The 24743-nt window shown below is 37.1% G+C and overlaps 1 protein-coding gene across 1 annotated transcript in view; it reads right to left on the reverse strand.

Moving 5' to 3' along the window:
* The window catches only part of RAD50 (RAD50 double strand break repair protein), a 91862-nt gene that overhangs the window by 45108 nt on the left and 22011 nt on the right, over positions 1-24743 (reverse strand). The window contains exons 3-13 of the mRNA XM_003920608.4: positions 23294-23445; positions 19767-19952; positions 19204-19408; positions 12926-13054; positions 12517-12682; positions 11127-11320; positions 10165-10371; positions 8251-8433; positions 7629-7786; positions 4286-4461; positions 3537-3774 (exon numbers count right to left, since the gene is read on the reverse strand). Coding sequence (XP_003920657.1) covers positions 3537-3774; positions 4286-4461; positions 7629-7786; positions 8251-8433; positions 10165-10371; positions 11127-11320; positions 12517-12682; positions 12926-13054; positions 19204-19408; positions 19767-19952; positions 23294-23445 — 1994 coding nt within the window. The remainder of the gene's footprint in view (positions 1-3536; positions 3775-4285; positions 4462-7628; positions 7787-8250; positions 8434-10164; positions 10372-11126; positions 11321-12516; positions 12683-12925; positions 13055-19203; positions 19409-19766; positions 19953-23293; positions 23446-24743) is intronic.

The following is a 24743-nucleotide window of genomic DNA, read 5'->3' on the forward strand; positions in this document are numbered from 1 at the left end:
TTCCTTGAGCCTAGGAGTTAGAGGCTTCAGTGAGCTATAATCAATCACACCACTACACTCCAGCCTGGGCAACAGAAGCAAGATCCTGTCTCTAAATAAACTAAGTCCTCTTAATTCATTATTGACCTTTCATTTGTAGATTTTTTTAAACTTAAAAAAAAATATGTGTTTTATAATGTTGTTTCCTACTACTGAAAGAAGACTTCCTCTCTCATTTGTCCCAAACACATCCTTCTCCAGTTTTCCAGGATGGCCCACTGACATTCTGTTAGAGCCTCCTAAACAAACAGGGATTCATCATTTGCCTGCTCTTTGGGTTTTCAAGTTTTGGTTCCTTTATGAAAATGGTTTCTCCATACACGTGTCCTCACTTAGCAGCCCTGCCAGCATCTTGGTCCATTTTTAGTGCTTCCTCTAGGCCTTTTCTAGCTTCAGGTTCTCTTAAAATATGTGGTAACCAGACATTTACCTGGCTAACCTAGCCAGGTACGTAACCTAGCTGGGCCCAGTCATCCCATGAAACCATGAAAAGTTAATCACTGTGAGACAGTTTTGAGGACGTTTGTTAGACAGCAATAAATACCAGGAATAGACACTACAGTTCTCATTCATTCAGCAAATAGTTATCAAAGTTTAAATATACAATATACAAATGTGTGGTTACCTACTCTGTAGGTAACCAGAATGATACACAGATGCTGCTGCAGATAGAGGGTTACACAGATTCAAGTCAGCCATAAGTACTGATACTCTTCCCATCAAGAGATAGAGCGTTCTCCCTCACTGAATCTTGGCAGTCTCTGTGACTACTCTGACCAACAGAAAATGAAGTGTCACTGTGCCAGTTTCTGGGCCTAGGCCTTAAAGGACTTGCAGCTTCTACTTCCTGTTCTTGGAATACTTACTCTTAGGATACCCTGTTTAGTAACCCAGTCACTATGCTGCTAAGAGCCCAAGACACATGCAAAGGCCATGTGAAGACATCCTGTTTGACAGCCCCAGCTGAGCTCCCAGATAACAGTCAGCATCACTGTCAGCCATATGAGCCATCAAAAACATCCAGCCTGGTTACACTTTGAGATGACTGCAGCCAACACCTGACTGCAATCGTAAGACCCCAAGTCAGAGCCCCCTAGCTGAGCCCAGTCATACCACAGAACCATGAAAAATTAATCATCATGAGACAGTTTTGAGGAGGTTACACAGCAATAAATAATTGGAACAGACACTACAGTTCGCATTCTTTCAGCAAACAGTTATCAAAGTTACAATATACAAGGAAATGTGGAGATACAACAATGAAAAAGACATGCCCCTTATTCGTAGACGGTGAACTGTGACAAATAGGGTCCTAAAGTAATACAGTGTTAATTTCTGCCACTTATTGTCTAACAGTCTAACACAGAACTAAGCTCACATTTCCTCTACGTGTACTTTCTACCAATTTCAAATTTTATCCACTTGACCTTTTTCTTTTCAAGATACTACCTTATTCCTCTCCTTCCTTTTTATTCTCAAACTACTGCCTCTGTCTCCTCATCTCTGTGGCCCCAATAAATCTGGTTTTCATCCTTGATGCTTGTATTCCTAAACTATTGTTGCATAACCAAGTATCCCAAAACTTAGCTTAAAATAACAGCACTTATTATTTCTCAGAGATATGAGGATCAGGAGATACATTTCTGACTCAGGGTCTCACATGAAGTTGCAATCGACCTGCCAGCCAGGACTGCAGTCATCTTAAGGCTTGACTGCTACAAAGTCTGCTTCCAAACTCCCTTGCTCAAAGGCCTCAGGTTCTTGCCATACGGCTGCTTCTCCGGAGGGCTGCTTGGAACATAGCAGCTAGTTTCCCTCAGATGGGAGACAGAGTGGGTAAGAGAGGGGAGGAAGAGGAGAGAGCGAGCCAGCACACATGAGTGAGGGTACATGCATATACGAGACGAGCACAGAAGAAGCCACAGTACCTTAAATAACCTAATGTTGGAAAGGCCATGCTATCCTTCTGCCCTGTTTTATCAGTTATACAGACCAATCCTGCAACGGCATGAGAGGGGACTATACAAGAGAATGAATACCAAGAGGCAGAGATTACTAAGGACCATCTTAGAAATTAGCTGCCACAAACCCCATCTTCTTAGGCCTTTCTTTCTCCTTCTCCTGAAACTCCTCCTTGGTTCTCCAGGACAATCACTTTCACTCTCCTAGTTTTTCTGCTTCCTGAGCTCTTCTCAGCCTACTTCAGACAATATATTAACTATTAGATTCATTTTCCTAAAATACATCTTTCATTGAATCCCTTAGGTTGGCTCCTCATCATCTATCAGAAAGAGTTATAACTAGGCCTGAACATAATATAGCCCTATTTCCCCAATGTACAGGACACAATCCCTGTAAGTAATTCCCCAGCCTCCAGATAACATTTCTACTACAGCATAGGTCATATTCCTCTTCCCTTTGCACCATGTTCTGATTTCTGTCCCCTCTCAGTTGAGATGAACAACCTTTTCCAGGCCTTATATTCCTCTTCCTGCCTCATTCTCAAAATACTTATCTCCTTCTGTATCCATTGGCTTCTTCCGTCTTAACTAACACATTGGTTTAAATCATTTTTTAAAACATTTTATTAAGCCTAGCTTTCTAAATGTTGAATTCTGAGAGCCTGTCTCCTTAATGGGACCATTAGCTCCTGAAGGGTCATGTCTCAGGTCTCTGGGACTAGCCTTGTTCTCTATGTTCTGGGAGACACTAAGGCAATCATCACATATTTCCTGACTTGATTTTTATTTGTAAACAGAACATAACATGAATTGTTTGTACAAGTGAGGGAAAATATAAACTGAAAATCACCTATGATTCATTCTTTCTGAAAGTAGAAAGACATCAAAAATATAGTTTAAAATCCATCTTTTGGGAGAACTTTTCAGTACTTAAATTATTTTGCTGGGTTCAGAAAGTGAAACATCAACAAACAGTCCTAAATCTGTCAAAATCTATAACCACAAGCTAAGTCTTGGGAATTAAACAAACATACAAAAGAACATAAAAACGGTATCTACCTCATAGTTTAAGAAATAAGCTTATCGGCCATGCACGGTGCTCATGACTGTGATCCCAGCACTTTGCAAGGCCAGGAGTTCGAGATCAGCCTGGCCAATGTGGTGAAACCCCATCTCTACTAAAAATTACAAAAATTAGCTGGGCGTGGTTATGCATGCCTGTAATCCCAACTTCTCAGGAGGCTGAGGCATGGGAATCACTTGGACCTGGGAGGTGGAGGTTGCAATGAGACTAGATCATGCTACTGCACTCCAACCTGTGTGACAGACACTCTGTCTCATAAACAAAAAAAAAGAAATAAGCTACCTTTAAACAAAATAATTGACTCTTCTTATCATATAAATGACATAAGACAGGGCATAGTAGCTCAGAAGCTCAGAGTCCTTACTGAGTACCTACCATCTGCCCAGGCATGAGATGGGCATCTTTTACAGTGCGCTGCTACATGTTCAGTGAAGGTAAATCCCTATTCTTACCTCATGGGCACAAGTCCCAGCATTTCATCACGCCGCTTTTCCTTTTTCTTTAGCTCTGATTCTGTTGACTTGAGTTTATCTGGAGCAAGCCGCAGCTTAGACTGCAAATCACTGATGACTTCTTGTAATTCAGCCTCTGTCTGAAAAACTCTCTGACAAACGGGACAACATGACTGGTTTTCATCTGTTAGCTGAGTAATGAATTGGGAGTAAACTGCTGTGGCTCCAGCCAGCATGGCTATTTTAAGAAAATAAATTATATCACCAAGGAGAAAAACATAAAATACAGTATTGTCAATATGGTCTTTTTCTATAAATAGGTAATTCTTGCTTTATAAATATATTATAAAAGAAATAAAAATTCTGATACTTAAAATTCTGATACTCTCTTCTAAACAGCACAATACATTCAGATTTGTATAAATATTTTTTGGTAACACATTTAAAGTATAATATAATGTCTACTGAGAGCTTTCTATGTGCCAGGCACTGTTCTAAGGGCTTTACAACTATAATTTCATTCACTCCCCAATACCCCAAGGTGGTAGGTAGTTGTATCATCATTTTACAGAAGATGAAACACAGGAAGGTTCAATAACTTGCCTAAAGTCACGCAATGAGTAAGTTGCAGAGCCAGGACTGAAATCTAAACCATAACCAGGTTTTAAATTCCCCATCCTTAACAGTTACCTGTGAATGAAAATTCAAAGGTGTCAAAGTGTCCTGATAACATAAAATAGGTAACTTACCTCGCTGTTTTGATGATTTTTCAATTTCCTCTTTAAGCCTGTCTAAATCACTGTCAAAATCCTGGCTACCACAAACATCAAACAGCTTGTCTTCGTAACTGGACAACTGTTCTTCCTTCCTTTTTAGTTCATTATTTATATGATTTTTATTCTGCTCAGCTGAAGCTAGTTCCTTGCTAAAATAAAAACAAACATGGATTTTCATTTTAAAACAGGAGAAATGAGTTTGAAAGTTTGAGTAGGCAAAGACAAGTTAAGTTCTGCCAACAAACCATTGTAAGAGTTTGGTATGACCAAATAATTTTTTTTGGAAGTTGAGGGACTAGTCCGCTTCTGCCTTAACTCTCCCCCTAGGAAACTGACTCACTTGCCAATCCTGCTCATGGGCCTGCTCCCAGAAAAATGTACACAGAATTCTGCCTGGTTTCTGGGGGTTCTTTGATTGCAGGTTAAGACTCAGCAAGATGCCTGCTGGGACTACTGGACAGAAAGAAAACAGGAGAACATTCCCCTATTTCCCTTTAGTCCTTTCACAAATACTACTTCCTTACTCTCCTGTAAATACTGTTTCTTTGTATCCACCCCCTCCTTGTTGCTGTCACCCACTTGCTGCCTCATCAGTCATTCCCTCTCATTCATCAAAGATTTTGCTTACTAGTACAATTTATCTCCACTTTAATTTAACCCTTTTTTTTTTTGAGATGGAATTTTGCTCTGTCACCCAGGCTGGAGAGAAGTGGCAATTGTAAAATAAACTCATTCTAACTTGATCTCGGCTCACTGCAGCCTTCACCTCCCAGGATCCAACAATTCTGTCTCAGCCTCCTGGGTAGCTGGAACTACAGGCATGCACCACCACACCCAGATAATTTTTGTATTTTTAGTGGAGATGAGGTTTCATCATGTTGGCCAGGCTGGTCTCAAACTCCTGACCCCAGGTGATCCACCTGCCTTGGCCTCCCGAAGTGCTAAGATTATAGGTGTGAGCCACTGCACCCAGCCTCCACTTTAACTCTTAAATATCATTCTAGCCAACCTCAGTATTCATATATAACAGGGTTTTTCAATTTGCAGGTTTCGACGCATTAGCTAGCCATGTAATCAATTTAATGTATTGTATTCAGCATATTTTTTTTAATGAAACAAAATAGATTGTAATATACTGGAGTAGACTATATGTACACGTACTACATTCAGAAATTTGTTTCAGATAAATGTGTGTGACTGCACACATGCTTCTTCATCATGACTACTGATCATGAGTCACCATAAAATTTTGGGGAAAAGTAACGAATACAGATGATACTTTCATTATCCTAGACTCTACTGAGAACTTCTCATCAAGATCACCAGTGACCTAACTGCCAAGTACAGTCTTCATCTTACTCTACCTCTAGGTAGCACCAAACACTGTTGACCTTCTTCTTGAAGAGTATTTTCCCAAGGCTCCCAGATAGCACCACTATCTGGCTCTCACCCTAGTACCTGGGGCACATCCCAGATTACTTCACTTGCTCCTCTTCCTTGGCCTGCTAACATTTTAAATGTTGGTGCTTCCCGGGAATCTAACTGTAACCCTTTACTTCTGTTGCATAACTGTCAAGGTAACATGGTAATGACTTTGAATATGCTTTACATAGCAACAACTCCCAATCTCCTGAATTTCAAACTCCAATAAGCTATTCCCTCACAGACACTTCCAAAAGAAACACAGATTAAATGTTACCAAAGCCAAGTCCACTATTTTCCTCAAAAATCTGTGTGGAATTTTAGACCCTCTTATCCAACCACCATCCAAAGTAACATCTGAGAAACAGGATTACTTTTTACAATAGATTACTCATAGAAATGAAAAGATAATTTTTACATTTTAATCTTCATAGGTCTACCAATTTTCAAGGGACAGGAGGCACAAATTACTATCCACTACCATTTTACTTAATTTGTGAAATATGAGGGGTCTTCAAAATGTTCATGGAAAAATGTGTATTATGAAAAAACTATGCATGAAGTTCAAAATGTTTTGCACTGAAATAGACTCATTCTAACTTGTTATAACATGTCTGAATAGAATTCAGTTTGAGGCACTAACAAGGCTAAGACATCAGTTTGAAAAGAGCCCCAGTTAGAGCTAAAACAAAAACTAAGTGGCTAACATAAGAACAAACATCAAATTTATGGTGAGGTGTGGGTGGGTGGAAGAGTGGTGAAATCATTGATACTTTACAAAAAGTTTATGAGGACAGTGCCCCAAAGAAACCAGCAGTTTACAAATGGATAACTCAGTTTCAGAAGGGATGAGACAATGTTAAAGATGAAGCCCACAGTGACATACTGTCTATATCAATTTGTGAGGAAAGATTTCATCTTGTTCATGCTCCAATTGAAGATCAATGATTAAGAGCAGAAACAATAGCCAACACCACAGACACCTCGAATGATTCAGGTTACACAATTCTGACTGAAAAACTAAAGTTGAGTACTTTCTACTGGATAGATGCCAAAACCACTGCTTCCAGATCAGCTGCAGACAACATCAGAGCTTTCAATGGAGAGTCTCAACAAGTGGGATCAAGATCCTGAAGCATTTCTTCAAAGAAATGCAACAGAAGATGAAATGTGGCTTTACCAGTACACTCCTGAAGACAAAGCAGAATAAAAGCAATGGCTACCAAGAAGTTGAAGTGGTCCAGACAAGAGCAAAGGTCATGGCAATCGTTTTTTGGGATGCTCAAGGCATTTTGCTTGTTGACTTTCTGGAGGGCCAAAAAATGGAACAACTGCTTATTATGAGAGTGTTCTAGGAAAGCTACCTAAAGCATTAGCAGAAAAATGCCCAGGAAAGCTTCACCAGAGTCCTTTTCCACCACAACAATGTTCCTACTCATTCTCCTCATCAAACGAAGGCCATTTGCAAGAGTTTCTATGAGAAATCATTAGGCATCCACCTTACAGACCTGATTTGGCTCCTCCTGTCTTCTAGTTTCTTAATCTTAAAAAGTCTTCAAAGGGCACCCATTTTTACACTAATAAAGTAAAAAAGATGACACCGACATGGTTAAATTCCCAGGACCCTCAGTTCTTTAGAACTGAACTAAATGGCTGCTATCATTACTTAGAAGTGTCTTGAATTTGATGGAGCTTATGTTGAGAAATACAGCTTATATTTTTCATTTTTATCTTTTAATTCCATTTTTCCATGAACTTTCTGAAGTCTCCTTATATACAAGAACTAAAGTCTATCAATAAAACATACGATTTCATGACAATAAATGATTTTAAAACATTTAAACAAGTAAGCATGAAGTAAGAGATTTTTGCATCTCCAACTGTTGGAACTTACTTCAATTTGGCAAGTCTGTCCCTGGTCTGATTAATTTCTTTTGATTTGCTATGTAGCCAGTCTTCAAGCTGTTTTTTATTGGGAAAATATCCCAACAATGAGGTTAATTCATCACTGTGCCTAGATTTTATTTTTCTGATTTGTTCATCTTTGTCAGCCTATAAGTAAAAAACATCTTTTAAAAATAAAGTCTAATATCTCCACATTACATCAAGAACAAAAAAAAAATTCTAGATTGACTAAAGTTCTAAGCTTAAATCTATAAAAACATGAAAATAAAATATAAAATTTCTTAAAAGTCTTCAAGTGGGAATGGTCTTTCTAAGCCCTTGGTACCATGTCTAAAGATATAAAATTTTAAAAATTCTGTATGTTAAAAGTTAACAGCATGTGTGTGTGCATATATATATACATATATATATATATAATTCTGTATTAACTTTTTGTAATTAAACAGTAACTTTTAAGCTTGAAAGTCTTTTTTATAGAGTACTAAGCTCACTTAGCCTCTAAAATATGAAGTCAATACCAACTTAATACCTTATAGTCTATAACTTATGAATGCAAGGTAAGCTATTTTGAATACCAGACAGTAAAATTAGAACAAAAAGAAAAATCATACTTTGTCTTTGGTCAGCATCTCCATCTGGGTTCGTGTTGTTGTATGATGGTTTAACTGCTCCATCTCCTGGTCAAGTTTACGTAGGGTCCTGTCTAGGTCTGCTTTTTCATTTTGAAGGTTTATTACTTCCATTTTTAGAGTTTCTACATTGCTGTTTTTCTCAGCCTTGCTTAAATCACGTTCCTAGTCAATAATTCAAACAAATGCAAAGGTGTATCTATTTTGTGCAAGAATTAAAATAACAAAGGTGTATATATTTTGCGCAAGAATTAAAATAAAGACAAAGTATATTAGAAATTAACTACTCTTCAGAAATATTACTGTTTGTATCCAACAAGAGAAAAAAACATAAGGCACTATACATGCTTTAAGGTAAATCTTACTAAAGTGACCTTGCTAGGTTATAATGGGAGAGAATTAGTAAGTAAACCTAGAAGGGTCAAGCAGAAAAGTGAGAATTAGTGAAAAATTAGGAAACATATTATCTATGTATACAGATTAGTGAGTCCTCAGTCAACAATTAAATATTTATTAAGTCCCCATGTAATTCACCATATTGCCTGATACATAGAAACTATAAAAATAGTGTGATGTGGTCCCTGACCAGTGTCTCCCCACCCCAAGACAACACGGTGATAAAATGCTAAACTGACAAAAATGTATGCTACAATGGTGAGTTAGGAAACAAAAATAAATGTTTACACAGATAATCAAGATGGGCTTTATCAGATTTGCCAGGCTTTAGAATGCTTACTTTGGTGATAAAGATGTGAAGAAAGAGGACAGACTAGAAGCGAGAAAGAAAATTTGGAAATACTTGAAAAGTTTGGCTTTTCAAGAAAGCTTTTACCATAGAAAAAGTAATAATATAGCAAAAATCATATAGAATTACAATGTGTGTGACTTACAGGAAAAACACTGCTTTTTAAAAAGTTTGGTGAGTGGTTTTTTTTTTTTTTTTTTTTTTGAGATGGAGTCTCACTCTGTCACTTAGACGAGTTCAGTGGCGTGATCTCAGCTCACTGCAACCTCTGCCTCCCAGGTTCAAGTGATTCTCCTGTCTCAGCCTCCCAAGTAGCTGGGACTATAGGTATGCACCACCATGTCCGGCTAATTTTTTGTATTTTTAGTAGAGAAGGTGTTTCACCATGTTGACCAGGCTGGAATTGAACTCCTGACATCAGGTGATTGGCCCATCTTGGCCTCCCAAAGTGTTGGGATTACAGGCATGAGCTACTGTGCCCGGCCTGGTAAGTGTTCTTTAACCAAGGTACTCATAAGAATCACCTAGTTGTGTTGTGTTTTGAACATACATCTCTATGCCCCACTCTCAGAGATTTTGATTTGGAAGGTCTGAAGTAAGGTCTAAGAACAGTATCTTTTTTTTTTTTTTTTTTTTTTTTTTGAGATGGAGTTTCGCTCTTGTTACCCAGGCTGGAGTGCAATGGCGGGATCTCGGCTCACCGCAACCTCTGCCTCCTGGGTTCAGGCAATTCTCCTGCCTCAGCCTCCTGAGTAGCTGGGATTACAGGCAGGCGCCACCACGCCCAGCTAGTTTTTTGTATTTTTTTTAGTAGAGACGGGGTTTCACCATGTTGACCAGGATGGTCTCGATCTCTCGACCTCGTGATCCACCCGCCTCGGCCTCCCAAAGTGCTGGGATTACAGGCTTGAGCCACCGCGCCCGGCAGAACAGTATCTTTTAAAGCTCCCTACGTGATTCTAATTTTCAACCTACCAGGTTGTAGAACCAGACTCAGAAGATCAAGATATTCAGATGAATCCATTTTACACAAGAACAAGACAAAGTTGATGTTTTTATTAAAATGCCATAATCTTAGGATTAAAAATAGACAAAATACTTCTAAATGTCTTATAGCTTAAAATTATTAGATTATTCAAACAGTATCTTACAGCTTTTATGAGCTCCTGGTCCAGTTCAAGAATCCGGTCTGAAGATCCTTCCAACTGCTGTAATTCATACTTCACATTTTTTAGCTCATTCTGCTTCTTACTTAGGATTTCTGATTTTAACTCAATTATTCTTCCCAGTCCAGTTTTCTTATCTCTTATCTCATCTATCTGTTTTTGTTTCAGAGTCTCTTTTTCTGCAAAGTCATTCTAAATATATATGTAAAGAATGACCATTAACAATTTACTAAACAATTTAAGAAAAAGGTTTTTAATTGCAAAAGGAATATATGTACACTGAATACAAAATATAAAAAAGTACAGTCATGCATTGCTCAGCAGGGATATATTCCAAGAATGCACCATTAGGCAATTTTATCACAGTGTGAACATCAGCATGTGTTCACCTAAGCCTACATGATATAGCTTACTACACATAGACTCTATGGTATAAGCCTATTGTTTCCAGGCTACAAACCTATAGCATATGGCTGTACTGAATACTCTGGCAATTGTAACACAATGTTAAGTATTTACCTATCTAAACATATCTAAACACAGAAAACATACAGTAAAATACAATATTATAATTTTATGGAACCAATGTCAAATACGTGGTCCATCACTGACCAAAACATGTGGTACAACACTATAGTTTAACAACTGTCAAAACCATTACCCAGAGATAACCATTAACTGTGAGCAAATGTTTTCTTCGCAATTAGCTTTTAGAAAATTTTTACTTAAAACCAAATAAAAAATGTACGTCTACATTTTCTTCCTATTTGTATTCTTATATACTTTAGAACATTTGCTTCAATAAAGGTTTTTCTGCCTTGGAGCAGATTCTATCTTAACACTAACCGAAAAATATGCCAAAATAGAGTCCAACCAAAAATTAAAACAATTCAAGTAGAGAATCTGATGCAAACAAAGTAACAAATACTATATTTCAAAATACTTGCCATTAGTTGGTTGGCACTTTTTGTTTCCCTTTCTTGTCTCTCTTTCACAAGTTTGTGAAAGTTTTTAATCTGTCTTTCACTGAATGGTCCAAGCTCAAAGCCATCCAATTCTAGTTGTGTTGCCAAAGACTGAATTAATGAATCTCTAGCTCGGATATGTTCTTGATGGCGATCTGCTTGTAGCTGTAGACGACCTTTAAAAAAAATCCAATAATTTTTTTTCAACTGGTGCTTAAAAAGTTGAGATAGTTGTAGATTCAGAAGTTATAAAAAATAATGCAGGCCAGGTATGGTGGCTGGTGCCTGTTTTTTTTTTTTGTTGTTGTTGTTGTTTTGTTTCATTTTTGAGACGGAGTCTTGCTCTGTCCAGGCTGGAGCATAGTAGCACAATCTCTGCTCACTGCAACCTCTGCCTCCCGGGTTCAAGTGAGTCTTCCGCCTCAGCCTCCCGAGTAGCTGAGACTACAGGCACAAGCCACCACGCCTGGCTAATTTTTAGTAGAGATGGGGTTTCACCATGTTGGCCAGGATGGTCTTGATCTCTTGACCTTGTGATCTGCCCGCCTCAGCCTCCCAAAGTGCTGGGATTACAGGTGTGAGTGGTGGCTCATGCCTGTAATCCCAGCACTTTGAGAGGCCAAGGCAGGAGGATCACTTGAGGTTGGGAGTTTGAGACTAGCCTGACCAATATGGTGAAACCCCATCTCTACTAAAAATACAAAAATTAGCCGGGCTGTGGTGGTGCGCACCTGTAATCTCAGCTACTCAGAAGGCTAAGGCGGGAGAATCACTTGAACCCAGGAGGCGTATGTTGCAGTGAGCCAAGATCACACCACTGCACTCCAGCCTGGGTGACAGAGGGAGACCCCATTTCAAAAAAAAAATGTAGTGTGATCTCTTATATATTTTGCACATTTTTCCCCAATGACAACATTCTGCAAAACTTCAGTATACTATCACAACCAACATATTGATGTTGATGTAATTCATCAATCTTATTCAAATCTCTCCTATTTTATTTGTATCCCTGTGTATGTGTATGTATTAAGTTCTATATGATTTCATTATCTGTGAAGATTCATATATCCACTATGGCAGTCAAGTTACTGAATAGTTCCAACACTATAAGTACCCTCTCTTTGTTCTAATCATAACCATACCCATCTCCCTCCTGACCCCTTTTTTACCCAGTATCCCTGGCAACCACTAATTTCTCCACTATTTCTAAAATTCTGACATTACAAAAATGTTATATAAATGGAAACATACTGTGTATAACCTTTTAAGATTGGCTTTTCAGTCAGCATAAGTTCTTAAAGATTCTTCATTCATACAAAAAAATCTATAATATTATAGTAGGAAAACAGACCAAATAAAAATTTTGTCCTACCCTGTTCAACAAGCAGTTCTGATTTTTCTTGATTGAGAAGCCTAGATTCTTTATTTAATTTTTCCAGTTCACGCTGACAGTCTACCAACTTCCTTTCTTTCTCCCTTACTGTCCTCTGGTGATTGTGATATAAGTCATTTAGTTGCTCATCAGTCCCTTGAAAAACCTGTGTAACGCCAAAATAAAAAGCTTTAATGTACAAACGTAAGAAAATAGGATCACTCTGAGGTACCAAATATGAACCAAACCTTATTCAATATCCTTCATTTTAACACATACATACAAGTAATACAAAGATCAAGATCTGTATTTGTTTTTTTCCCAATGTGGATGGCAAAATGGATTCAAATAAGGTTCAATACAATAATCCCAAAATTCTGAAGTAGAACAAAATTCTACCACCACAAACCTTTTCCATTTTCTGTTCCAGTTCACTATTATCTTTCTCCATTTGCTTCTTTCGGCTCTCCAAGGCTTTAATTTCATTGTCAAGTCTCATTATTTTAGAGAGATTATGTTCAATTTCTTTTAGACGATTCTGAAAATAAAGAAACACTACATAAATAAAACTCACTATAGCTTACGTGCCTGATAGATGAAGACAAATAAGATACTCCAGGTCCAGGCATTTAGTAAAAGTGATCTCATTTAATGCTAACAATAACACTGTAAAGCAGGCCTGGAGAAACTGAAGCTCAGAGACATTAAGTAACTTGTCCAAGTCCTCACAGCTAGTAGACAGAAGCAGGAATCAAATTACACTTCTAACTCCAAACACCATGCCCTGTCCTCAACATGCCCCACAGAAGTCATTCATTCATTGGGCACTTAGAGTTACAATATGTAACGCAGCACATTTTAAGAACATAACTATTTAATGTATTTTTTTTTAAGTCAGTACTACTGAGAGGGCTAGAAACTCATAGTGAGTTACCAGTGTATTCTGAGCCTGTAGGCAAATTTACATGAAGAGTATACTTTAATCCAAAGCTTGCTCAACCACAGAGGACTCTGAGCAAGTAAAGTATAACAAATGAGCTCAGTGATCTGCTCTGAGGCTAGCTTCCAGAGAGAGCTGGTTGCCTCATCTCCTAGGAATACTGGGATCTGGTTCGGGGCATTCTCTTACTGGTTGATGCTGGGGATATTCTTTCAGATTTGCCTCTATGATTCCAAAGCTGATCAACTCTTCTTCTAAGATATTTTTAGAACCTAATTTTATTATCATTATTTTAAATGCAGAGACAGGGTCTTGCAATGTTGCCCTGACTGGAGAGCAGTGGCTATTCACAGTTGCAATAACAGTGTAATACAACTTGAACTCCTGGGCTCAAGCATTCCTCCCACCTCAGCCTCCAAGTAGCTGGGACTATAAGTATGTACCACCATGCCCAGCAGAACCTAATTTTAAACTAACATATTAAGTTACTGGAATGCTTAGCTAGCAATTGCAAACTTTCATAACTGCACCAAAATACATCCTCAACTTTTAACATAATTTATTAAAATTATACTAATAGTATACCTTATGATTTGTATAGGAATGTAAATGGCTTAAAAACAAGAACTTAGTTTACTTTGGTCCCTAAGGTATCCCCAGAACATGCAATAGGTGTTCAATGTTAGCTAAATAAAAGAGAGATTTGGAAAAAATAATTTTACCGAGAACAAGAGTCACAGGTATCACTGACTGAATGCCTGCTATGTTCTAAATATTGTATTAGGTGCTGCTATAAATTCTCTCTAATTCTCAGAAAACTATATACTAAGCAGGAGACTCAAACAACTTAACTGACTTGTAGAAAATCATATAGTTAAGATTGGGAGATAAGATGATAATGATAAGACTGGAGGCAGGGTATCAATTACTAGACGCTGGGTGCTAGAAGAGGACATTTATATTTAAGAAAGTAAACATCTGCATTTACCTCATGTCACATTAAGAATCTGATATGAAGCATATACTTAATTTTAAGAAACCAAACTATATAACTTTAGAGGAAAACACTGAAGAATATTTTTGTGACACTGGGTCAGACTTCTCTAAATATGAAATGAAAAACATAAACCATAAGAGAAAAAAGATGATAAACTGTATCCCATCAGAATTTAAAACTCCTGTCCTCTGAAAGGCAGATAAGAAAATATCTGCAAAACAAATATCTGATAAAGGGCTTGTATCCAGAACATACTTAGAGCTCTCTGACTGGCGCTGTAGAGCTCACACCTATAATCTCAAACACGTTGGGACACTAAGGCAGGCAGATCACTTGAGCCCTGTTGAGACCTTGCTTCTATAAAAAAAATCAAAAAACATTAGCCGGGTGTGGTGGTGTGTGCCTGTAGTCATAGCTACTCAGGAGGCTGAGATGGAAGGATCACTTGAACCTGGGAGGCAGAAGCTGCAGTGAGCCAAGATTGCACCATTGCACTCAGGCCTGGGTGAGAGGGCAACAGACACCCTGGCTCAAAAAAAAAAAAAAAAAAAAAAAAAAAAAAAAAATCTCTCACAGATCAGTAATTAAAAGATCAATAAATAAATAAAATTGAAAAGTAGGCAAAACATTTTTATATTTTACTACCAAAGATATTCAGATGGCAAATACATGAAAAGATGCCCAAAATCAATAGTCAATCAATTGACTAACTGATCAACTAGGAAAACACAAGTTAAAACTATAAAGAACTACAATCTCACAATAAGATACTACTACACACCTACCATTATGGCTAAAATGACATATGACTGACAGTTATGTCATTTTAGCCATACGAAATGAAAAAGACTGACAGTACTAAGTGTGGATGAGAATGCAGAGAAATTACATTCTCATATGCTTCGTAGTATATGAGAAAGTGCAGGACTACAAAGTGGTGCAGCCATCTGGTAACTTAGAAGGTTAAACATACACTTACCATACAACCTAGCAAGCCCATTCCTAAAGTTATCCAAAAGAGGTAAAAACAAGTCCAAACAAAGACCTGTATACAAAAGTTTATCCCAGTTTTATCTGTAACAGCCAAAAGCTGAAAACAACTTAATGTCCATCAGCAGGGAATGGATGAGGAAAAAAATTATAATATATGCATACAATGGAAGGAATGCTCCTCAGCAATAAAAAAGAATGAATTATTCACACATGCAGCAACACAGATAAATCCCAGACACGAAAGTCTGCATGCTGTATGAGTCTATATATGTGCCACTCTCTGGAAAAGGCAAAATTATAATGACAGAAAACAATCAGTGGTTGTTATGGATCAGAACAGGGGGAGAGGACTGACTGCAAGGACTTTGAGAGGAACTTTTTGGGGTGACTGAAATATTCTACATCTTCACTGTAGTGCTGGTTATGCTACTGTATGCATATGTCCTAACTCATAGAATTTATACTCTAAAAAGGGCGGATTTTACTATATACATATTATACCTTAATAAATTTGACCTAAAAAGAAAAAAAAGTAGGCTGGGCATGATGGCTCACGCCTGTAATCCCAGCACTTTGGGTCAAGAGATTGAGACCATCCTGGCCAACATGGTGAAACCCCGTCTCCACTAAAAATACAAAAATTAGCTGGGTGTGGTGGCATGCACCTGTAGTCCCAGCTACTCAGGAGGCTGAGGCAGGAGAACTGCTTGAACCCGGGAGGCGGACGCTGCAATAAGCCGAGATCACGCCACTGCACTCCAGCCTGGCACCAGGCAACGAAACGAGACTCTTGTCTCAAAAAAAAACAAAAAAAAGTATAAACTTAGGAACCAGAGGACTCAAATCTTAACCCTTATTTCCGCTATGAACACCTGTGCCTCAGTTTTCTTGCCTATACAACCTCACAGAGTTCCTATGGGGTTTACACAATACATTTTAAAGCAATTGGATCAGTGTTAGGCAGTAAAGATTCAATTAATGAGACCATATGCACCGCTTGTGGAAAAAAAATTCTGTACTTATTTTCTAACAAAGAAAACTGGATGGATACTTAAGAGCAATGAATATTGACAGCTCCACTATGATACTCTGTAAAATGCTCAGTTTCTCTCCATCAGTGTTTTTACTGCCTCTTGGTAGCACAAACATTATGATAAACTAAATCTAGACTTGGATCTTTGATGACATCTCTACCTGCTTCATTCCTTAAATCCAGCCAGTCACCAGATGATCCCCTGGATTGACATCTGTGTCTTGGTTCTAATCTCAAAACACAAAACACAGGTTCTATCCCCAGAGTACACACCTAGTAAAAGGAGCTAAGACAAGCCAACAGACAACTACAACAAAAACAGCCAAGTGTTTAAAGCTTAGGTGTCTGTGTGAAATGAGACTAAAAAATAGAGCCGCTGGGCTATCAAGTATAGAAGGACCATGAACTTGTGTACAGAAAAAAAAAATTAGAAACATATTCCTCTAGCAATTTCCATTTAAGGCAAGAAAGGAAAACAGATCTAAGTAGGCCAAAAAAAAAGAGGGCAGGGTATGGTGGGATTGTAATAAAGTCGTTTATGAGAGAGTGAGAATCCCTGAAGATGGAGGGAATCAGTAAAAATGGGAAAGGATGCATTCCAGTGCAAGGTTGAAAGGAAGCAGTCTTTTCTGGGAAGGTGAACCCAAACTTTAACTGGATTCTATGAAGAGAAGAACCTTCATAAGTCAGAGCTAAAAAAGGACTTCGGAAGTCATCTACTTAATAAATATTTATTGAACACCTGCTATGTGCCAGGTACTAGGCTAGGCTCTGAGGATACAGCAAAGAATATTAAACCCTTGGAGAATTACTCACAATTAAACACAAAAAGTACATAAATACCTCAACCTCTGCTACAGCCTTGGTTAGAATCTTGGCACCACTCACTAAATCCTGGGTATTATCATTTAGCCCTTCCTTGATGTCATTTCCAACATAAATGCTTCTTTTCAATAATATGGATTTCCTTGATTGTGTTCAAAGATAGCTTGCATTTTACTGTCTCTATGTCTCCAATGACCTATTCATTTATGATCAACAAAGTCATGGCCAAATTCAGTCCTATGAAATCCTCTCTGGCTACCTCAGACAGAAATTCTCTTCCTTTATCCTCACGGCTCCTACAGGTCTTGTTTTTTTTCTGCCTTACCATTACATATACTTGTCATCTCTCCAACCAGGATGCTTCTCAAGAAAATAAAACGTGGAGTAGGGGAAGGGGGAAAGAAGAAGAAAAAAAATCTTTTCCAGTATCTTAGTAATTACCACAGTACCCACACAGAGTTGTCAGGACAACTCATCCAAAAATGTAACATACTCTTCCAGTTAAATAGAAGTTTAACTAAGTCTGAAATGCATTAGCTCTCTATAATCTGATCCCAATTCATACTGATCATTTACTCCTTTTATATAGATTTACTTAACACATACTCTTCCTCTCACAATCCTGTTCTGTTTAAGCTTGTACATGTAAATATATACATACATACATACAAGTGAATGTTTGTATACACATACATACTGTATGCATGCAGTTAAAAAAAGCTGCAGGTAGAATATACTCTGGAAGGTCAGAGATGAGAAATGGAGAGTATCTTCTACTTTCACCTAACATACTTTTCATATAATAAATTCTTCACCGTAGGCACATACTACTTTTAAAAGTCAAAATAAATACAAACATACATAAAATGTCTTCTAGTTTGCTGATTTGATTTCTTCCCATTCTTCAAGGCCCATCTCAGTCCTGCCTCCTCCCAGAAGCCCTTGCAATATATTTCTATGCATGACCATCATTAAAAATATATATATTTTCTACTTTGCAATTTAAAGATCTATACTACTATTTATAGGGGAGTTTTTAAAAACCAAATCAATACATTTTTAAATGACTTTTAAAAATCTACCTAAAACCTAGAAAACGACCATTTTTAAGAATACTCTTACTTATTCAGACTGGGAATACCTTAAGGACAGCGGTGCTGTTGTAATCCTCTTTGTACCCAAGCACAGTATACCCTGGCACAAAGAAGAACCCTATAAATGCTTATTAAATGAATGAATGGAATTTCCTGTAGGCCTTTCATATAAATCATGGGGTTTAAAAAGCTATATTCATTTGCAAATATATCAACATGTTATGGATCAATTCCAAATTCTGCGTAATTTTTAAATGTTTCAAAAACGTCCTACAAATTTTAAAAATTGTCTAGAACTCTAAATTTTTTAAAAAATCTTAATACAGGACTGTAAGTTTGGGTAATAATATTGCTATTTAACATCTAGTAATCTATACTACTAATTTAGTGTGATGCTACAAATTTGTTTTCTTTCAAATCCAAACTCTTAAAGCAATTTAAAGACTAATATAGATCTAAAACATTAGCTCCCTGATAACTGAAGAAATATACATGCCATTCAATTTCATATACAAATAAGGGGTGAATGCTACCATAGCTAAAAAAAAAAAAAAGACTACTCTTTAGTATACAAGAAATTACTGTATATCACTATGACTCTAGTTAATAACATTAGTTATGTTTAGTTAATAACATTGTTAATTGCTAAGAGAGATTTTAAATGTTCTCGCCACAAAAAAATTTGAAGCAACCCATGTTAAATGGCTTGATTTAGCCATTCCACAATGTACACTTATATCAAAACATCACGTTATATACCATAAAGATATATAATTTTTGTCAATTAAAAATAAAATCAAATTACCTTCAATGGATCAAGTTCATTCTCATAGGATTTGACAATGTCCTTTGAAGATGTTAACTGGGCTTCCTTACTTGTAATCTGATCACGAATCTCACAAGCTTTTTCCTTATTTTGCTTCAGATATTTAAGTTCCATTTGATATTCCTTTACTTTCTGACCTTGTGTCTGACGTACTTGCCGAAGTGTTTCCAAGGCTTTAATGTATCTTTGAAGATATAAAATAAAAATCAAATTTCTGGCAAAGTAAATTATGGTATATATTCATACAGTGGGATATTATGCTATCACTAAGATTACTGTTATAATTAGTTTTTAATAACTTGGAAAATGCCTATGGCATAATGGTAAGTGAAAAAAATTACATTTATACTGTCTATCAGGTAAATAAATATATGCACAGAAAGACAAGTGAAAGAAAATATGCCCAATGGTTGCTGCTGGATGAGAGGTAATAACTGATGATCATTCTGCTTTTTAAATTTTTCTGTTAAAAAGAAGCATCCAAATTGTAAACATGATTCATTAACTTAATGAACTACACAGTCTTTTTAAGGGTTACAAACCTTGTGGCTGAAAAAATCTCATCAAACTTTTGCTTCAAAGCCTTTCCTTCACTTAAAGGCCAATTAGAATCTTCTTGATGACAGAAAATGACATTATTTAGCACAGCCTTGGAAACCCCAAGAGAACTGATCATTTCTCGGTCAATTTCTGCACACTTAGAGCTTAGACTGACCTTTTCACCATGCCTACAGAAAATGAAAATCAAGAACATACATAAAATAACCTTCAGTTGTACCTATTCTATTGTTTAATCAATTCATACTGTACTTCTTTAAAAAAAAAAAAAAAGGCCCTTCACCTATCCCGTGTTAGAAATGGCTTCATCATGCTAAAAAGTGTAACTCTTAAACTATTTAACATTCACAGATGAAAAGATATGTAAAACAAAGTTGTTCAGGAAAGGAAGGCAGAATTTATGTTTTACACATTTGGACTTTTAAATACAATAATTTAGAATACTTACAGATAATACATACAGTAGTATTAATTGTCTTAAAAATAAGAGACTTAAAGAATAAAACAAAACATGATGATCAACAGTAGACAGGCAAAGGTAAGTTAAAAACATCTTTGAACAGAGTTTTTTCTTCAGTAACAGACCCCTTCAAGGAGCAAAGGCATTATCTGTCTTTACTGTTTTTAATATATTCCAATCTGTATTTTGAAAATATTACACTGGGCCAAGCACAGTGGCGCACAGTGGCTCACACTTGTAATCCCAGAACTTTGGGAGGCCAAGGCAGGTGGATCACCTGAGGTCAGGAGTTCGAGACCAGCCTAACATGGTGAAACCCCGTCTCCATTAAAAATACAAAAAAATTAGCCAAATGTGGTGGAAGACGCCTGTAATCCCAGCTACTTGGGAGGCTGAGGCAGAGGAATCACTTGAACCCTGGAGGTGGAGGTTGCAGAGAGCCAAGATCATGCCATTGCACTCCAGCCTGGGCAAGGAGAGTGAAACTCCATCTCAAAAAAAAAAAAAAAAAAAAAAAAAAGAAAAGAAAATATTACACTGGATATATTAAGAATGCTTTGTAGAGGGCTAGAATAGACACAGATAGATCAATAGGTTATCACATTAGGTCACAGAAAGATAATGGTAGCTTGGACTAGAATGGTTGTTGCAGAGATGAAAACAGATTCAAGAGACATTTAGATTAAATCCACAGGTCTTAGTAATAGACTGGATATGGAAAGCAAGGATGATATCGAGACTTAGGTTCTTGTTTTTTGTCACTGGATGGACAGTTGTGTCATTCGCCAAGGTGAGGCATATCATAAGACCAGGTTGTTGCAGGTTTTTTAAGGGGGGAGAGTCAAAGAGAAAGGACTGTGAGTTTGGTTTTGGACATGCTGAATCTAAGCTGTCTTTGAAACAACTGGTAAAAAAATCAGAGATGGGTAAAAAGGTTTGGATATGAGTCTGGAAACAGAGGTCTGTTTTGGAGATACAAATCTGTGAGTCGTCTATGAACACAGAATAGTCTGAGTTATGGATAAGAATGTGACTACCTAGGAAGAAAACACAGAGCAAAAAAAAAAGGAGAAGATAATAGGACTGAGCCTAATGAGACTTCCAACCTTTATTGATGGGGTAAATGAATTAGGTTTTAGCTATGATAGAGAGAACAGTGATGTATCATAAAGGTCTAGAAAAAGAAATTTTCAAATAAGAAGTGATAAATAGCCGGGCGCGGTGGCTCAAGCCTGTAATCCCAGCACTTTGGGAGGCCAAGGCGGGTGGATCACGAGGTCAAGAGATCAAGCCCATCTGGTCAACACAGTGAAACCCCGTCTCTACTAAAAATAAAAATTAGCTGGGCATGGTAGCACGTGCCTGTAATCCCAGCTACTCAGGAGGCTGAGGCAGGAGAATTGCCTGAACCCAGGAGGCGGGGGATGCGGTGAGCCGAGATTGCGCCATTGCACTCTAGCCTGGGTAACAAGAGCAAAACTCCATCTCAAAAAAAAAAAAAAAAAAAAAAAGAAGTGATAAATAGCATTTACTCAGCTATGGTACATGAACAATGGTCCTCCAAGATGTTCACATTTTAATCCCTTGAATTTGTGAATGTTACATTGCACAACAAAAGAGAATTAAGATTACAGATAAAATTAAGGTGTTAATCATTTGACCTCAAAATAGATGATCCTAGATTATTTGGATGGGGCAAATGTAATCATACGGGTCCTTTAATGAGGCAGATGAAGAGGTCACAGTGATTTGACATGAGAATAAATATGGTCACTATTGCTTGAAGACAGAGTAAGAGGGTCATGAGCTAAAACACATGGGTGGCCTCTAAAAGACGAAAAAAAACAAGGGAACATACTCTCCCTTAGGGCCTCCAGAAAGGAACATAACCCTGCTAACATCTTGGTTTTAGCCTAGTGAGACCCAATTCAGACTTCTAAGTGTAAGATAATAAATGTGTATTGTTTATGCCACTAAGTTTGTGATTTGTTATAGCAGTCATAGAAGACTAATTCATAAACTCTTACTACATATTAAGTATTTTATATGCATTAGCGCAACCGTGACAACATCTTGCTAAGATACGTACAGTGACAATGAATGCCTAAATGAAATAAACAGAGGCTCACTCTTAGGTCTACTTGTATAGCAGTGCAGCATTATCCTAATTAAAAATAGTTATTAGTAACTTTGGTCAGTGGTGTTTCAGGGGACAAATGGGACTGCAGCTGGAGAGAAGAGGAGGTAAAGAAATGGAGACAGCATCAAAAACTCTTTTGAGAAGACTGGCTATAAAGGAGAAGAAGGAGACAGGCAGTAACTGGAGTTTGGAATGAAATCCCAGGGTCTAAGACAGACTTGAGTGTGTTAAAATGTCAACGATGAAAACCTGATTGAGAAACCAGTGTAGTGCCTCTAGCAAATAGTAGATGTGCATTATTGGTTAAATAAAGGAATTACTTAATCAGTTAAATAAATAAAAGGGAAGGGAAGAAGCTGAACAGTCAAGTAATTTGCTCAACAAAGACAGAGACTTGAATCTAAGGTAGCCTAATCCCCAAATCCATACCCATTAGAAAATGATACCTGTCTCTAACAGAATAAAAATGGTTGAAAGGAACAATTTATCATTCTTTCCTATTTGTCTGGTTCCCATCTCACCCATTCTTACACATGACACTAGAATTTCTTACTCATTAAACTTGTATTTGAGTGATTATGTGCTTTCATATAATTACTCAAGAGAATGGAACATAACCCTAAGTCTTTAATGGGAGCATTCTATTTAACTGATAAATAGTATCCACAAAAATCAAATGTTGAAAGTGGAGGAGGCTGTGTGCGTGTGTAGGGGTAGGGGGAAAATGGAAGCTCGGTACTTTCTGCCCAATTTTGCTATAAACCCAAAATTGCTCTAAAAAAATAGTCTAAAGTCTATTGAAAAAACTTTAATATGCTCCCCTAAACTTAAAGCAGTAGAAAACCACCACCAATTTACAGACCTAAAAGAATGAAAATGAACAGAAATTCAAGTATCATATAAATACCTACTTTGTTCTAGTAATGACTCCTTCCAGAGTTTTAAATTCTGTCTTTTTGCTTTTCTGAGTACATATCATAGATCTTTGTACAGCTATAAGTTCTCCATTGACATCACGAAATTGCAGACGAATCTGGGCTCTCACATCTGTTTCTTGAGCAACCTTTGAAGGAAAAGAGAGAAAAAACTTATGTTACTTTAATATGCACCAGAGTGTTGGTTCTGAGAAAAAACGCATAAGCAATCTTACTTGCCCACAATGACAGAAAAGAAAGACAAATATTCTAAGTGAGTGACATTTTTACATTCTATCCAACATACAGAAGGAAAGAATACTATTTAATTAATTTATAAAAAATGATATATTATCTACCACCTTTATTCAGCATCATTAGATCAGGTATGCAGATTTTTCGAATAAATGAATTTTATCTCTTTAAGCATCACAAATGTTTATCACCATTAAAAATCACAAGTTTAAGGAACACAACTAACAAGGAACATAAACGACCTCTTCAAGGAGAACTACAAGCCATTACTCAAAGAAATAAGAGAGGACACAAACAGATGGAGAAACATTCCATGTTCATGGTTAGGAAGAATCAATATCATGAAAATGGCCATATTGCCCAAAGTAATTTACAGATTCAATGCTATCCCCATTAAACTACCAATGACCTTCTTCACAGAACTGGAAAAAAACATCTTAAACTTCATATGGAACCAAAAGAGAGCCCGCATAGCCAAGTCAATTCTAAGCAAAAAGAACAAAGTGGGAGGCATCACACTACCAGACTTCAACTATACTACAAGGCTACAGTAATCAAAACAGCATGGTACTGGTACCAAAACAGAGACATAGACCAATGGAACAGAACAGAGGCCTTGGAGGCAACACAACATATCTACAACCATCCGATCTTTGACAAACCTGACAAAAATAAGCAATGGGGAAAGGATTCCCTGTTTAATAAATGGTGTTGGGAAAACTGACTAGCCATGTGCAGAAAGCAGAAACTGGATTTCTTCCTGACGCCTTACACTAAAATTAACTCCAGATGGATTAAAGACTTAAACATAAGACCTAACACCATAAAAACCCTAGAAGAAAATCTAGACAAAACCATTCAGGACATAGGTGTAAGAAAAGACTTCATAACCAAAACACCAAAAGCATTGGCAACAAAAGCCAAAATAGACAAATGGGACCTAATCGAACTCCACAGCTTCTGCACAGCAAAAGAAACAGTCATTAGAGTGTACTGGCAACCAACAGAATGGGAAAAATATTTAGCCATCTACCCATCTGACAAAGGGCTGATAACCAGAATTTACAAAGAACTAAAACAGATTTACAAGAAAAAAACAAACAAGCCCATTCAAAAGTGGGCAAAGGATATGAACAGACACTTTACAAAAGAAGACATACATGAGGCCAACACACACATGAAAAAATGTTCC

The sequence above is a fragment of the Saimiri boliviensis genome, chromosome 1 (genome assembly GCF_048565385.1).
Source record: "Saimiri boliviensis isolate mSaiBol1 chromosome 1, mSaiBol1.pri, whole genome shotgun sequence".
Classification (NCBI taxonomy): Eukaryota; Metazoa; Chordata; class Mammalia; order Primates; family Cebidae; genus Saimiri; species Saimiri boliviensis.